Source organism: Oncorhynchus masou, chromosome 1 (genome assembly GCF_036934945.1).
Source record: "Oncorhynchus masou masou isolate Uvic2021 chromosome 1, UVic_Omas_1.1, whole genome shotgun sequence".
Classification (NCBI taxonomy): Eukaryota; Metazoa; Chordata; class Actinopteri; order Salmoniformes; family Salmonidae; genus Oncorhynchus; species Oncorhynchus masou.
Genome location: NC_088212.1, coordinates 44,404,500 through 44,420,795, shown reverse-complemented (window position 1 = coordinate 44,420,795; position 16,296 = coordinate 44,404,500). Strand labels below are relative to the sequence as shown.

The following is a 16,296-nucleotide window of genomic DNA, read 5'->3' as shown; positions in this document are numbered from 1 at the left end:
ACAAGGAATAGGCAATGACTTTAAATCACCAAGGTAGCTAAAGATAAGGAAGCAGCCAAATGGTCTGGAACTAATTAAATAGGTTAAACAAAAGAAGAACATGTATATTACTGTAAGCCGGAATGTTATGATGAGAAAGTTACTGTCAACAACAAAAGACTAGAGGTCAAAGGCAAGACTAGAGGTCAAAGGCTGTTTGCCAAGACCTAGTAGATGAGGTATTCCACTGTTAGAGGCTTAGGGCTGTAGAGAGATGCCATCGTTTGATAGAGAGAAGAGAACAATGGCTACTTTCATTGGATAAATCAGAAGAGATAAGAGAAGGCCTACAGCAGGAAGGGATACTGATACAGGCTATACTGGCCCCTGTAACATTTCCAAACTCCATTCCCTCTCCCTCACATTGCCTTGGCCAGCTTGACGTCTAAATAAAAGGGCAGTGTACCTACACAAAGATTTACCAAACACAAGTCGGAGGTTGTTGACTTCGCTCATCCTTGGCCATGTTAAAAATGCAACACTGCACCAGCAGAAAGGCAGTGTGTGCTTTTCTGACTTGATTTATATCCGTTTTTGCACAGGGGCTAATTCATTTGAACAACTTCTCTCGCCCACAAATCATGAGCAGCCTCTGGCAAAGACACCCACAAACAACATGGATCGCCTACCAAATAAGTCCCCACGCCCCAAACAGGGAGCTCCTAGTCTGTGATGAAGAGGCCATTGGGTGCATCTCAATCGCTTCTTGTCCATAATCTGTACTCATGTGAGGCATCCACCATATTGCTTTTCTCTCTCCAATGTTTTCAGTGCAGATTAAGGAGAGGAGACAATGAGAAATACTTGAACCACTTAAAAGGTCGACATTGGGCAAAAATGCAAAAAATAACTGACAAACGCACCATTATACCATGAAATGTAATTATATTGTCTAAAAAAAAAATGGATGCATAAGATTTTTTGCTACAGAAGTGCAATTTCTTACCGATCAAAACAGATCCCGTCCAAAAACAAATCCTGAGAAATGACATCAACACATGCTGGAACAGTTATTGTGCACTACTACGTCAGTCGCGGTGCTAATGACTAGAATGACACGTCGATAAACCACCAAAAGAAAACCCCATTTCTGGTTTGAAAATTCCAAAAGGAGGCCGAGTTGGACTGTTCTTCATGCCCAAAGTCGACCTTTAAGACTATTGAGATGCTGCCATTACCTTCTGAACAGTAGGCCTATTTCACCCTTCCTACACACACTACCCATTCTCTACCACTCACCATTTTGATGGGCACACAGGCGAGGTCGGCCTCTGTGACTGGCGTGTCATCACTCTCCATGACGTAGATCCCTTTACGGCTCAGGGCCTGGATAACTGACAGGTGTGACTGCAGCGAGGCGGCCTGGTCCGTCTTTAGGATGAGGGCACACACACGGCAGTAGAGCTCACAGGACAGCAGCAGGTGGAGGACAGGGGGCTTGATGTGCTCTTGCTCATACTGGTCTGTGTAGAATGGGTCCCGCAGGTCCTCTGGGATGTGGTCTGGAGGGGAAGAGGCATGGTTAGTTATGTAACAGACTGGTTGGGTTCCCAATTCTTCCATCTATTTGTATGGCAACCTGCATGAAAATATTTGGTTGCTATTGGTTTCAATGGAATATTTTGGTGTGCGCAGCCCTTTGCCTACTTCAGGAATAATCTAGGGGAAACACTGCTGTGATGACTAAGATGCATAGGGCTATATACACAAGAGTCGAATGTTTCATGGATAGCCAAATGTGAAATAATTAACTTTTTACTTTGAAAACTCCACAAGTGTCTCTGTAGTATTAAGCTTCTTAGGGAATATCAAACCTTTCAACAATGAAAGGGAATGTGACAACTGCAACTGCTCACTCTGTAAAAATACACTGCTCAAAAAAATAAAGGGAACACTAAAATAACACATCCTAGATCTGAATGAAATATTCTTATTAAATACTTTGTTCTTTACATGGCTGAATGTGCTGACAACAAAAATCACGCAAAAATTATCAATGAAAATCAAATTTATCAAACCATGGAGGTCTGGATTTGGAGTCACACTCAAAATTAAAGTGGAAATCACACTACAGGCTGATCCAACTTTGATGTAATGTCCTTAAAACAAGTCAAAATGAGGCCCAGTAGTGTGTGTGGCCTCCACGCCTGGGCATGCTCCTGATGAGGTGGCGGATGGTCTCCTGAGGGATCTCCTCCCAGACCTGGACTAAAGCATCCGCCAACTCCTGGACAGTCTGTGGTGCAACGTGACGTTGGTGGATGGAGCGAGACATGATGTGCCAGATGTGCTCAATTGGATTCAGGTCTGGGGAACGGGCGGGCCAGTCCATAGCATCAATGCCTTCCTCTTGCAGGAACTGCTGACACACTCCAGCCACATGAGGTCTAGCATTGTCTTGCATTAGGAGGAACCCAGGGCCAACCGCACCAACATATGGTCTCACAAGGGGTCTGATGATCTCATCTCGGGACCTAATGGCAGTCAGGCTACTTCTGGCGAGCACATGGAGGGCTGTGCGGAAGAAATGCCACCCCACACCATGACTGACCCACCGCCAAACCGGTCTTGCTGGAGGATGTTGCAGGCAGCAGAACGTTCTCCACGGCATCTCCAGACTCTCACGTCTGTCACATGTGCTCAGTGTGAACCTGCTTTCATCTGTGAAGAGCACAGGGCGCCAGTGGCGGATTTGCCAATCTTGGTGTTCTCTGGCGAATGCCAAACGTCCTGCACGGTGTTGGGCTGTAAGCACAACCCCCACCTGTGGACGTCGGGCCCTCATACCACCCTCATGGAGTCTGTTTCTGACCGTTTGAGCAGACACATGCACATTTGTGGCCTGCTGGAGGTCATTTTGCAGGGCTCTGGCAGTGCTCCTCCTGCTCCTCCTTGCACAAAGGCGGAGGTAGCGGTCCTGCTGCTGGGTTGTTGCCCTCCTACGTCCTCCTCAACGTCTCCTGATGTACTGGCCTGTTTCCTGGTAGCGACTCCATGCTCTGGACACTATGCTGACAGACACAGCAAACCTTCTTGCCACAGCTCGCATTGATGTGCCATCCTGGATGAGCTGCACTACCTGAGCCACTTGTGTGGGTTGTAGACTCCGTCTCATGCTATCACTAGAGTGAATGCACCGCCAGCATTCAAAAGTGACCAAAACATCAGCCAGGAAGCATAGGAACTGAGAAGTGGTCTGTGGTCACCACCTGCAGAACCACTCCTTTATTGGGGGTGTCTTGCTAATTGCCTATAATTTCCACCTGTTGTCTATTCCATTTGCACAACAGCATGTGAAATTTATTGTCAGTGTTGCTTCCTAAGTTTGATTTCACAGAAGTGTGATTGACTTGGAGTTACATTGTGTTGTTTAAGTGTTCCCTTTATTTTTTTGAGCAGTGTAGTTTGGTGCGTGTATGTGGACACCCCTTAATTCGTGGATTTGGTTATTTCAGCCACATCCATTGCTGACAGGTGTATAACAATCGAGCACACAGCCATGCAATCTCCATAGACAAATATTGGCAGTAGAATGGCCTTACTGAGGAGCTCCAGTGACTTTCAACGTGGAACAGCCGAGTGCTGAAGCACTTTAAAAAAATATTCTGTCCTCAGCTGTAACACTCAGTGCCGAGTTCCAAGTTGCCTCTGGAAGCAACGTCAGGAACTGTTCATCGGAGGCTTCATAAAATGGGTTTACATGGCCGAGCAGTTGCATATAAGCCTAGGATCACCACGCGCATTGCAAAGCATCAGCTGCAGTGGTGTAAAGCTCACTGCAATTGGACTCTGGAGCAGTGGAAACGCGTTCTCTGGAGTGATGAATCACGCTTCCCAATCTGGCAGTCTGACGGACGAATCTGGGTTTGGAGGATGCCAGGAGAACGCTACCTGCCCAAGTGCATAGTGCCACCTGTAAAGTTTGGTGGAAGAGGAATAATGATCCGGGCTAGGCCCCTTATTTCCAATTAAAGGAAATCTTAATGCTACAATATACAATGACATTCTATGTGATTCCAACTTTGTGGCAACAGTTTGGGAGAGGCCCTTTCCCGTTTCCTCATGACAATGCCCCTGGGCACAAAGCAAGGTCCATACAAAAATGTTGTTGAGATCGGTGTGGAAGAACTTGACTGGCCTGCATAGAGCCCTGACCTCAACCCCATTCAGATTAATTGGAACGCCAACTGCGGACAAGGCCTAATAGCCCGACATCAGTGCCCGACATCAGTGCCCGACATCAGTAATGCTTGTGGCTGAATGGAAGCAAGTCCCTGTAGTGTTGTTCCAACATCTAGTGGAAAGCCTTCCCAGAAGAGTGGAGGCTGTTATAGCAGCAAAGGGCCGACCAACTCCATATTAACGCCCATGATTTTGGCATGACATGTTCGACAAGCGGGCGTCCACATACCTTTAGCCATGTAGCGGATTTGTTCTGCAAGGAGGGCTCAGTTTACTCAGTGTAAATATAGTCATGGCTTGGGACCTATATTTCCACTCAGGAGTTCCACTCAGAAACAGATGGGCTACAGTAACACTGAGAGCAGAGCTGGGTTCTCCGGTTGTTCTAGTCTGCAACAAAGCCTTTCTAGTTTCCACCACAGAGGAGGAAAACAAACACTGATCTAGAAGTTATCCTAGTCTATTTTGCATTTGCAATGACTTGAAAACCCACCATATTAGGCTAAATGACTCCAGTGTTGAAATATAGGAATCCAATCATGATAATTGATGTCTGTTGATGTCATACTCTGGTCATCTAATAGGAAACATGTGCATACAATCCATGTCTTTATGAGCTTAAAGCAGTAAAGCGTAGGCATAAAACAGAAAAAGCGGCCCCTTGCATGTGACAAGCCCATGCACACTCTCTCAGAAAGGTGCGATGTTCTTCAGGGCAAAAATAACCCTGATGAACTCCATTATTCAGACAGCTCGCGCTCAGTTGTGGCTGTGAGGCTGAGCTAACAGAACTCCATCTCCATATCTAAACTCCTACATCTGCGTGTTATGACACCCTCCCAGCTCCAGTCCCAGCCATGACTGACGGCATAGAGGCAGAGCCTAAATCCGATCCTAAGGGATCAGATCGTCAGCATTCTCCCATCCAACCACACTAACAGGAAGACATACAGGTTGAGGCAAGCAGAGCTCTCCTTGAACCAGTCAACGACACAGCAGGTAAGATAGACTGTATTGCAGTAAAATTCAAATCAGACTGAGTAGGCGCTCAATGCCCATAACAATATTGTTATTTTATCTTTATTTAACTAGGCAAGTCAGTTAAGAACAAATTCTTATTTTCAATGACAGCCTAGGAACAGTGGGTTAACTGCCTGTTCAGGGGCAGATTTGTACCTTGTCAGCTCGGGGGTTTGAACTTGCAACTTTCCGGTTACTAGTCCAACTCTCTAACCACTAGGCTACCCTGCCTCCCCGTTATGAGAAGTAGGTATGTATGGATAATACACCTGGGACTGTATAACAACGTGTGATTCCTGTAGAGGAGTGTGTCTGGGCATTACAACAGATTCAATAATAATCATGTTATTGTATAACAGTCAGTCATTCCAAGAGATATGTGTGTGAGGGATGCACTTTATATAATGCATTGAGTGAAAACAAAAGGGGTCTGGCCTGGCTGGGACCCGGATGGGTCTTCATGTTTGACTTCCCCCTGGAGACGCTGATACTGTGTGGCAGCAGCTTCCCCTCTCCTACCCCCTCTGCACAGTGGGCTGGGATAGCCAACTACTGGGACAGGGAGAGGGCTCTGCATGGTAAACACCATTTCGCTCCATTGCCAGGACCAGCTGTAGTGCATCCCCCAATCACCATCAGACCAGTCAGGAGAGCAGAACACCAGCTTTCCCCAACGGGTGGCATTCTGACTGGATGGCTGGCCGCTGGTATAAGGAGCTGTGCCAGCCATGTTCTGTCTGTGTCGGCACTGGGCTGGATACAAACTCAGAGGCGGGAGCCATCACAAAGCCCCGACCTCAATCCTATAGAAAATGTGTAGGCGGAACTGGAAAATGTGCGAGCAAGGAGGCCTACAAACCTGATTCAGTTACACCAGCTCTGTCAGGAGGAATGGGCCAAAAATCACCCAACTTATTGTGGGTACGCTTGTGGAAAGCTACCCGAAACGTTTGACCCAAATTAAACAATTTAAAGGCAATGCTACCAAATACTAATTGAGTGCATGTACACTTCTGACCCACTGGGAATGTGATGAAATAAGCAAAAGCTGAAATAAATAATTCTGTACTATTATTCTGACATTTCACATTCTTAAAATAAAGTGGTGATCCTAACTGACCTAAGACAGGGAATTTTTACTAGGATTAAATGTCAGGAATTGTGAAAAACTGAGTTTAAATGTATTTGGCTAAGGTGTATGTAAACTTCCAACTTCAACTGAAGATAGCAGATAGATGTTGTTGTGCATGCGACTACTGTGCTCAGTCTGCCTTTTATTTTTTTATTTTTTTAAATGGCACCGGAAAGAAATGGCAGCTGTTTTACAGGCACCTAACCGATTGTGCCATTATGTATTTTTTCTCATGTTATCAGTAACTTATTTTGTACATAATGTTTCTGAGGCAAAAGAAAGAAGTTCTGGATATCAGGAGAGCGATCACGCATCTCAGATTAGACTAAGATTTTATTATTCAACAAGCAGGAAGCACAGGATGGACTGCGAACACCCGAGAAGGCCAAAATCACAGTCGTTGGCAAGGGAAAGAGACGCAAGTACAGAGGACACAGAGCGGGGTGCCTCGTAAGGATCCGACAACTGCGAGTGCCTTCACCGTCAATATTACTTGCCAACGTACAATCATTGGACAATAAATTAGACGAGGTACGGTCACGAATATCCTACCAATGGGACATCAAAAACTAACATCTTATGTTTTACTGAATCGTGGCTGAAAGACGACATGGATATTCAGCTCGCGGGATATACGCTGCACCGGCTATGTAGAACAGCATACTCCGGTAAGACGAGGGGGGGGGGGGATCTGTGCATATTTGTAAACATCAGCTGGTGCATGATATCTAAGGAAGTCTCTACTCTAGATTTTGCTCACCTGAAGTAGACTATCTCATGATAAGCTGTAGACCACACTATTTGCCAAGAGAGTTTATCTGTATTTTCATGGCTGTTTATTTACCTCCACAGACAGATGCTGGCACTAAGACCACATTCAGTCAGCTGTATTAGGAAATAAGCAAACCGCTCACCCAGAGGTTGTGCTCCTAGTGGCCAGGGATTTAATGCGGGAAAACTTAAATCAGTTATACCTCATTTCTATTAGCATGTTAAATGCACAACCAGGGGGGAAATTAGATCACCTGAACTCCACACACAGAGCTCTCCCTCACCCTCAATTTGGTAAATCTGACCACAATTCTATCCTCCTGATTCCTGCTTATGAGCTAAATTTAAACAGGAAGTGCCAGTGACTCAAATCTACAACAAAAAAAAGTGGTCAGATGAAGCAGATGCTAAACTACAGGACTGTTTTGCTAGCACAGACTGGAATATGTTTTCAGGATTCTGCCAATGGCATTGAGGAGTACAACACATCAGTCACTAGCTTTATCAATAAGTGCATCGAGGATGTCATCCCCACAGTGACTGTACGTACATACTCCAACCAGAAACCATGGATTACAGGCAACATTCGCACTGAGCTAAAGGGTAGCGCTGCCGTTTTCAAGGTGTGGGACTCTAACCTGGAAGCTTATAAGAAATCCTGCTATGACCTCCGACGAACCATCAAACAGGCAAAGAGTCAATACAGGACTAAGATTGAGTCGTACTACACCGAATCCGATACTCGTCTTATGTGGCAGGGCTTGCAAACTATTACAGACTACAAAGGAAAGCACAGACGTGAGATGCCCAGTTACACGAGCCTACCAGACAAGCTAAATCACCTCTTTGCTCGCTTCGAGGCAAACAACCCTGAGGCATGCATGAGAGCATCAGCTGTTCCGGACAACTGTGATCACGCCCTCCGTAGCCGACGTGAATAAGATCTTAAACAGGTCAACATTCACAAGGCCGCGGGGCCAGAAGGATTACCAGGACGTATGCTGACCAACTGTCAGGTGTCTTCACTGACACGTCCCTGATTAACACCAACATGTTTCAAGCAGACCATTGTCCCTCTGCCCAAGAAGACTAAGTTAACCTGCCAAAATGACTACAGACCCAAAACACTCACGTCCATAGCCATGAAGTGCTTTGAAAGGCTGGTAATGGCTCACATCAACACCATTATCCCAGAAACCATAGACCCACTCCAATTTGCATACCACCCTAACAGATCCACAGATGATGCAATCTCTATTGCACTCCACACTGCCCTTTCCCACCTGGACAAAAGGAACACCTACATGAGAATGCTATTCATTGACTACAGCTCAGCGTTCAATACCATAGTGCCCTCAAAGCTCATCACTAAGCTAAGGATCCTGGGACTAAACATCTCCCTCTGCAACTGGATCCTGGACTTCCTGACAGGCCACCCCCATGTGTTGCTACCTACCCTCATCACATCTGCCACGCTGATCCTCAAGGGGTGCGTGTTCAGTCCCCTCCTGTACTCCATTTTCGCCCACGACTCCAACACCAACATTAAGTTTGCAGACAACACAACAGTGGTAGGCCTGATCACCGACGAGACAGACTATAGGGAGGTCAGCGACCTGGCTAGGTGGTGCCAGAATAACAACCTATCCCTCAAGGTAATCAAGGCAAAGGAGATGATGGTGGACTATAGGAAAAGGAGGATCGAGCACGCCCCCATTCTCATCGACGGGGCTGTAGTGGAGCAGGTTGAGAGCTTCAAGTTCCTTGGTGTCCACATCAACAAACTAGAATGGTCCAAACACACCAAGACAGTCGTGAAGAGGGAACGACAAAGCCTATTCCCCCTCAGGAGACTGAAAAGATTTGTCATGGGTCACCAGATCTTCAAAAAGTTCTACAGCTGCACTATGGAGAGCATCCTGACTGGTTGCATCACGGCAACTGTTCGGCCTCTGACCGCAAGGCACTACAGAGGGTAGTGCGTACGGCCCAGGACATCACTGGGGCTAAGCTGCCTGCCATCCAGGACCTCTATACCAGGCGGTGTCAGAGGAAGACCCTAAAATTTGTCAACAACCCCAGGCACCCCAGTCAGACTGCTCTCTACTACCGCATGGCAAGCGGTACCGGAGCGCCAAGTCTAGGACCGAAAGGCTTCTCAACAGCTTTTACCACCAAGCTATAAGACTCATGAATATGTAATTTGCCTAGTGTCCCACCACCCACCTCACCCCTCTGTTACACTGTTTATCATATATGCATAGTCACTTTAACTATACCTACATTTTCCCTAAATTAGCCTGACTAACTGGTGCCTGTATATAGCCACGCTACTGTTATTTTCACTGTTGTTTTTATTTCTTTACTTATCTATTGTTTACCTAATACCTATTGTTTACTTAAAAATTGCACTGTTGGTGAGGGCCTTAAAGTAAGCTTTTAACTGTAAGGTTTAACTATTGCATTCGGCGCACGTGACAAATAAACTTTGATTTGATTTGCCTGCATGGCTTTAGCCAGGGCCCTTAGAGCAGATGACAGACAGCCAGTGGGGAGACTCCTCCGAGTGAGAGAAGAGGAGGGGGAGAGGAGGATGAGTGCCAGGCAGAGTTCGTCATCAGGACAAAAGCCAATTACTGTTTCTGAGCTCTCTGGGACCACAGCTCGCTGTTAGAACACAGGGAGCTTTTAGGAGAGAAGGCAGGAAAACATCCTTAAAAATGGGAGAACAGCATTCAAACCATCCATATAGATAACCATTATAAACTAAATCTAGGATCATTTGCTTTCTTTGTGCAGGCTTGAGTCTGAGTGACATCATGAAATCACAGTAATGAATGCAAAAATCTAAAGGGTGGGATCATGAAATGGAACCTAGGCCTAAATAAGAACAATGTAGGCTATCATATACTACAATAGACTGCAAAGATGCAGGTGCTTAAATGTTACTAAAGGAGGTGACAGGCCTCAGCATTAGTGAGGCATGAACAGTAAGTTAATACAAAGGTAAATAGACCCTTGAAGCCAGAAGTGGTAATATGAACAGAAATCCAAAGAAGCCATAATATGAAAACAATGGACGGAGCCATTCTGTTCTTCCAATGACAACAGGCACAGACGACACACTCCATTGACATGACTGTTCAGCAATTAAAGATTCATGGCCAGAGTAAGTGCTCTTTCTGTGAAATTAGGTCACGCGTCTCACCCATGACAGGTTCTCTACTATTGATAGACAGACCTAGCTCTGGCGCCTCCACAACATCTTAGCATGTCTTCTGCATGTAACAACAGCCACAGGCCTTCAATAACAATGCTAGGCCTGATTGCTATTTTAAAGGACTTCCTACCTGTATCTATGCAATTATGCTCCCAAACAAACAATGTAAATACTGGGGGTGAGGGTAAGTGATGAGCTACAAAACAGTGACACTCATTGAAATATAGTAACCTCTTCCCCAAGCTATTACGCACAGCCTCAACTAACCTGTACCCCCACACATTGACTCAGTACCAGTAACCCTGTCTATAGCCTCATTGTTATTTTATTACTTATTATTTTTTTACTTTAGCTTATTTAGTAAATATTTTCTTGAATCTTCTTAAAACTGCATTGTTGGTTAAGGGCTTGTAAGTAAGCATTTCACAGTAAGGTTGTATGCAGCGCATGTGACAAATACTATTTTATTTGATATAGCCTAAATCTGGGATAATCACTCATTCAGTTGGCCTTAGTGGAACTGAACTACTGAGTAAAGTATGTCATCTCGGCAAATCACATGACTGAGGCGTAGCTTTGTGCTTGTAGTATGCTAGCGTGCAGGGGAAGGTGTTGTGGGAGATGATTGGTTGGTAGATTAAGCCGATAAGCCAATGCCTTTTAGGACTGACGATACCAGTATCACAATATTTTTCCCATGGCAGAAATGAAAACACAAAGCAGACCAAACTCTTTGGTCCTCCAAGACGGTTGTTTCCAAACTGTGGGGCTTGCAGGTTTTTCTTTTTAAATGAACTTTAAACTTACGATTGAAAGTTGTAGTAGTAGAATGCACAAGGTGCAATTTATAAAATTGGGTAGTGCACCATCAGTTCCTCTTGTCATGTTAATTATTGCATACCTTAGAGAGCGATTTATAACTTGTCAGAAATGTCCAGGTCAACCAGACCATGTCAGCTAATGTTTTTTTTTTTATCCCAGAGAAATAGTCATTTGTGTGTCACTCATATCACATGAATGCACAGACAAAGTTATCTTTGCATCCTGGCTCTGTTTTGGCTAACAAAGGCCATGTCTGACACATTGATCCAGAAAACTTTGTGCTTTTGTGCGGAAGTGTCGGGGAACGAGATTAGGAATCTTGCAACCAACTAGAAATCCAGAAGTGTCATAATATATAGGTTGTTTTGCTATGAAGTTTGACAAATGTACATGGGTCATTTAGCGGACGCTCTTAACCATTGCACCTTACAGGAGCAATTAAGGTTTAGTGACCTGCTCAAGAGCACAGACAGATTTTTCAACTAGACGGCTCTGGGATTCAAACGAGCAACCTTTCGGTTACTGGCCCAACGCTCTTAACCACTGGACTACCTGCCGTCCATTAACTATTGCTTGCTCTAGTGGTTACCATGACCTTGCTCTAGTGGTTACCGTTACCTTGCTCTAGTGGTTACCGTTACCTTGCTCTAGTGGCTACCTTGCTCTAATGGTTACCCACAACAACTCAGAGAACTTGGGCACCTGGAAAAGGCTAATACTAAAGGTCAACATTTGCTACAGTGGTCCCTAACAGTAAGCCAGGCCTGGAGTGCCACCCCAATATCCGTGCACCCCTCTCTGGCCAGGCAGAGCCCAGACGTCATGTCTGAAGGGATGAGTGGGTCGGCCTTGGGGTCAAATGAGGGTTCGGTTGGAGTTAGCACTAGATCCAGGTAGCCAATTTTTTGGTCAAAAATGTTCTTTACCTAAATAAAGCATCATTACAACAAGCCAACAACCGTTGGCCATCTTCACAAGAGAGTGAGAAAGGCTAATGTCTTGCCCTGCATTTTCCATGACCTGATGACAGTCTGACAGTAGATTCTGTGGATTTATACATCAGCTTCCTGCGAGTCCCATCTCACTGCTGCTAAGGGCCACTGCACAAAAACAGAATGGCAAAATCTGGTGAGTCAGTGGGGAGGCAGATCATTTGCCAAGTCATACTGGGGTGGTGGTGGTGGTGGTGGGGGCAGGCAGTTCAGCACACACACACACATTTTGATGAATAACACAGTAAATCTAGAATGGTTTCAGAATGGTTCATTCAGAATGGTTCCCACCATCTAGGTCTGTTCCAAGCGTGGCTCATTAATACTATCTTAACTGCTAACTGTTAGTCTGGGGTGTGGACGAACACAGACACATTTCCTGTCCAACAACATTTGGAACTAACTCTGCCAGCCTTGCAGATGAGGGATAAAGACAGCTGATCCTCACTTTCAATTCCAGGTTCAATGGACACTGGCTAGGGCAGTGTTGTTTTTCTGGTAATTAAAAACCTCACGCCTTGATAACATTTTGGTTCATATAGGGTAAACACCCAGAAGTGCCTTAGTGAGAACAGTAAAAGAAAATTATACTGAACAAAAATATAAAACACAACATGTAAATTGTAGGTCCAATGTGTCATTCTTGGGGCATCACTACAGACCCTGGTTCGATCCCGGGCTGTATCACAACCTGCCGTGAATGGGAGTCCCATAGGGCGGCACACAACTGGCCCAGCATCACCCAGGTTAGGGAAGAGTTTGGCAGGGGTAGGCTGTTATTGTAAATAAGAATTTGTTCTTAACCAACTTGCCTAGTTTAAGGTTAAATAAAAAAGCTCAAATAGAAGATTCCAGAAATGTTCCATTCACACAACAAGCTTATTTCTCTCAAATGTTGTGCACAAATTTGTTTACATCCCTGTTAGTGAGCGTTTTTCCTTGCCAAGATAATCAAACCACCTAACCGGTGTGGCATATCAAGAAACTGATAAACAGCATGATCATTACACTGGTGCACCTTGTGCTAGGGACAATAAAAGGCCACTAAAATGTGCACATGTTGTCACAAAATGCCAGAGGTGTCTCAAGTTGAGGGAGTTTGCAATTGGCATGCTGACTGCAGGAATGTCCACCAGAGCTGTTGCCAGAGAATTTAATGTTCATTCCTCTACCATAAGCTGCTTTCAATGTTGTTTTAGAGAATTTAGCAGTAGGTCCAACCGGGAAAGTTGAATGCATATAGATACCATGACGAGCTCCTGAGGCCCATTGTCATGCCATTCATCTTCCGTTATCACCTCATGTTTCAGCATGATAATGCACGACCCCATGTCGCAACGATTTGTACACAATTCCTGGAAGCTGAAAATGGCCCAGATCTTCCATGGCCTGCATACTCACCATACAAGTCACTTGTTGAGCATGTTTGGGATGCTCTGAATCTACGTGTGACAGCGTGTTCCAGTTCCCGCCAATATCTAAGCACAACCATTGAAGAGGAGTTCAACATTCCACAATTGACAGCCTTATCAAATCTATGCGACAGAGATGTGTGGCACTGCATGAGGCAACTAATGGTCACACCAGATTCTGTTCCACGCCCCTACTTTATTTCCAGGTATCTGGGACCAAGATATGCATATCTGTATTCCCAGTCATGTGAAATCCATAGATTAGGGCCTAATTCATTTATTTCAATTGCCTGATTTCCTTATATGAACTGTAACTCAGACATTTGCGCTGTGTGTGACAGGAGACTATTTTGGAACTTTCCAATGCCTATGTTGTGTGCGTGTAATAAAATAACTTACCAATGCCATAGGCTTTGGCGAACAGCCACCGTAGGTTGGCGTCTATTTTTGCTCTGGCAGAGTCGTACAATTCCAAAGGTACAACCTCCACTGTCCCTTCGCCAGCTGAATCCATCTTTCTTCGGGTGCTGTGCCCGCCAGCACACAATTCCACATCCATTCTGTAAAACAGTCAAATGTACTTATAATCAAATGTATTTATAAAGCCCTTTTTACATCAATCATACTACAGGTGATTTCATGAGAGCATTACGTTAACTAGCTAGTCAATGAAGAAATGTTCTTAGCTAGCTAACTGGTTATTGTAGCCTGCTAACTAACGTTAACCCTCTAACGCTAGCTTCCTAGCGTAGCTTCATTGGGCGCCCATCCTTGGACAGGTGGCTAACTAGCGAGCTGACAATTGGGTGGGCTGTTATGTTCAATCTGTGTCGTAAATTACATGTTTTACAAAATAGCTTTGCTAGCTAAGTTAGAACGCACATTGGCCAACAGACGCAAACGTTAGCTACCTATGAGGTTAAAAACAACAGCCTGCCTGATAGTATCTACGCTAGGTTACAGCAACTGAGTGAATCAAGCGGACATTCGCTAGCTAAATCAAACAATATTTTCAATATACCTTTAAAGCCGCGATGTGTCCTCAATCCACCCTTTAGATCCGACAGTATAATGGATTCAACATAAGGACGTTCTTATGCAATTGCTCGAGCAAAGCCCAAGCAGCACATAACAGCAGCGAGGTGAACGAACGGTCTCCTCCCCAGCAACAAAAAAACACATTTGCGGCCTGAGAAATTTGCGGCCACCGCAACCCGAGGAGCGCTTACTTACTACCAATGCCAGATAGAAATGTATGGCGGTTACAGAACACAGTATTTAATCATTCGGCGTTTTACCGTTTATCCCTTCTATTTAATGTCTCATTTTAGGCCGAAGAATTTGACTTATTCGCAATAAGCACCTTGTCTACCTCCGTGTCTGCGCTTTCCCTTACAAATAGTCAGTCGGTTAGCAATACATACATAGCTCGGTAACCAGTAATCACTACGCCTGCGTGGATGCTGAAACTATCACGCAACCGAGATTCAAAGTAACCATTCATTCAGTGACAAAGAAGGGCGTATGAAGGTAAATATGAAACAATGTTACATTGTATGTTTTTTTGCAAAAAAAGTATCAGGAACGACCCAACCCATGTGTATGCAATACGGTCTGTATATGGTGTGTATGCCCATACCAACAACTTTTGTTATGTTCTGAAATTAGTCAATGGAAATTTAATGAAACAGTGTAATATAAACTGCATTCGTTAATAAGTACTTTATATGGCCCTTCAACTTATCAATCAATTATAGTATATTGAACAGGGTTGGGTAGGTTACTTTCTAAATGTAATCAGTTATATATATTAGTTACCACTCAAATTGTAATCAGTAACAACTTCTGGATTACCCCAAACTCAGTATCATAACCTTTATGCTTGATCTGAAAATGAGCGTCAACAAGCGTCTGCGTTGCCAATGGAAAATAGAAGTCATTCCTATTTCTGACGCAGATCGAGCTGCAAGTCCTGCCTCTCCCATATCCTCATTGGTTTATAGAAGCAGGTACCCACGTGCCATCTCCTCATTGGGTGATGGTACCCACGTGGGTGGTTGAAAGATGAACTTTTGCCGGTTGTCATGGTAATACTATGAAAGTTTCGGTGCCAATCCCCATATAAGTTAAACGATGAAAAATCCTGGAAGGAGGAGAGATGACGAGAAACTAGAGGTCGACCGATTAATCGGAATGGCTGATTAATTAGGGTCGATTTCAAGTTTACATGACAATCGGTAATCTGCATTTTTGGACACCGATCATGGCCGATAACATAGCGCTCCACGAGGAGACTGCATGGCAGGCTGACAACCTGTTATGCGAGTGCAGCAAGGAGCCAAGGTAAGGTAGGGTGACAAGACGTCCCCGTTTTCCGTTTTTTGGTGGCCTGTCCCCGGCTGGAGCTTTCCCCGGAAATGTCCCCGTTTTTAACTGTGCGTTAAAAACAGACTGCAAAGTGAAATATTTTACTTGGCAAGAAAGACTCGGCAGCAGAGCCTATGGGTTGAGGTCTCAATCGCGTTGTGCTTGAGAGGGGGGGCTGCATGCTATAGCAGCTTCATTCACTCTTCTTCTACTAACTACTTGCTCCCGATAGTTTTAGAGAAAACTGCTGTGGAAAACTCGGCCAGAAGCTAGCAAGTATCAAGTGAATCCTCCACATCACCACAAACGTCTTTTCAAGCCAGGTAAGTTACACTCGTT

At 44.8% G+C, this 16,296-nt stretch overlaps 1 protein-coding gene across 2 annotated transcripts in view; it reads right to left on the bottom strand.

Moving 5' to 3' along the window:
• The window catches only part of LOC135545045 (calmodulin-regulated spectrin-associated protein 1-B-like), a 40,012-nt gene extending 24,987 nt beyond the window's left edge, over positions 1-15,025 (bottom strand). For both annotated transcript variants that reach the window (XM_064972701.1, XM_064972706.1), the window contains exons 1-3: positions 14,612-15,025; positions 13,990-14,150; positions 1,279-1,541 (exon numbers count right to left, since the gene is read on the bottom strand). In XM_064972701.1, coding sequence (XP_064828773.1) covers positions 1,279-1,541; positions 13,990-14,149 — 423 coding nt within the window. In that variant the 5' untranslated portion in view covers position 14,150; positions 14,612-15,025. The remainder of the gene's footprint in view (positions 1-1,278; positions 1,542-13,989; positions 14,151-14,611) is intronic.
• Positions 15,026-16,296: the final 1,271 nt, after the last annotated feature.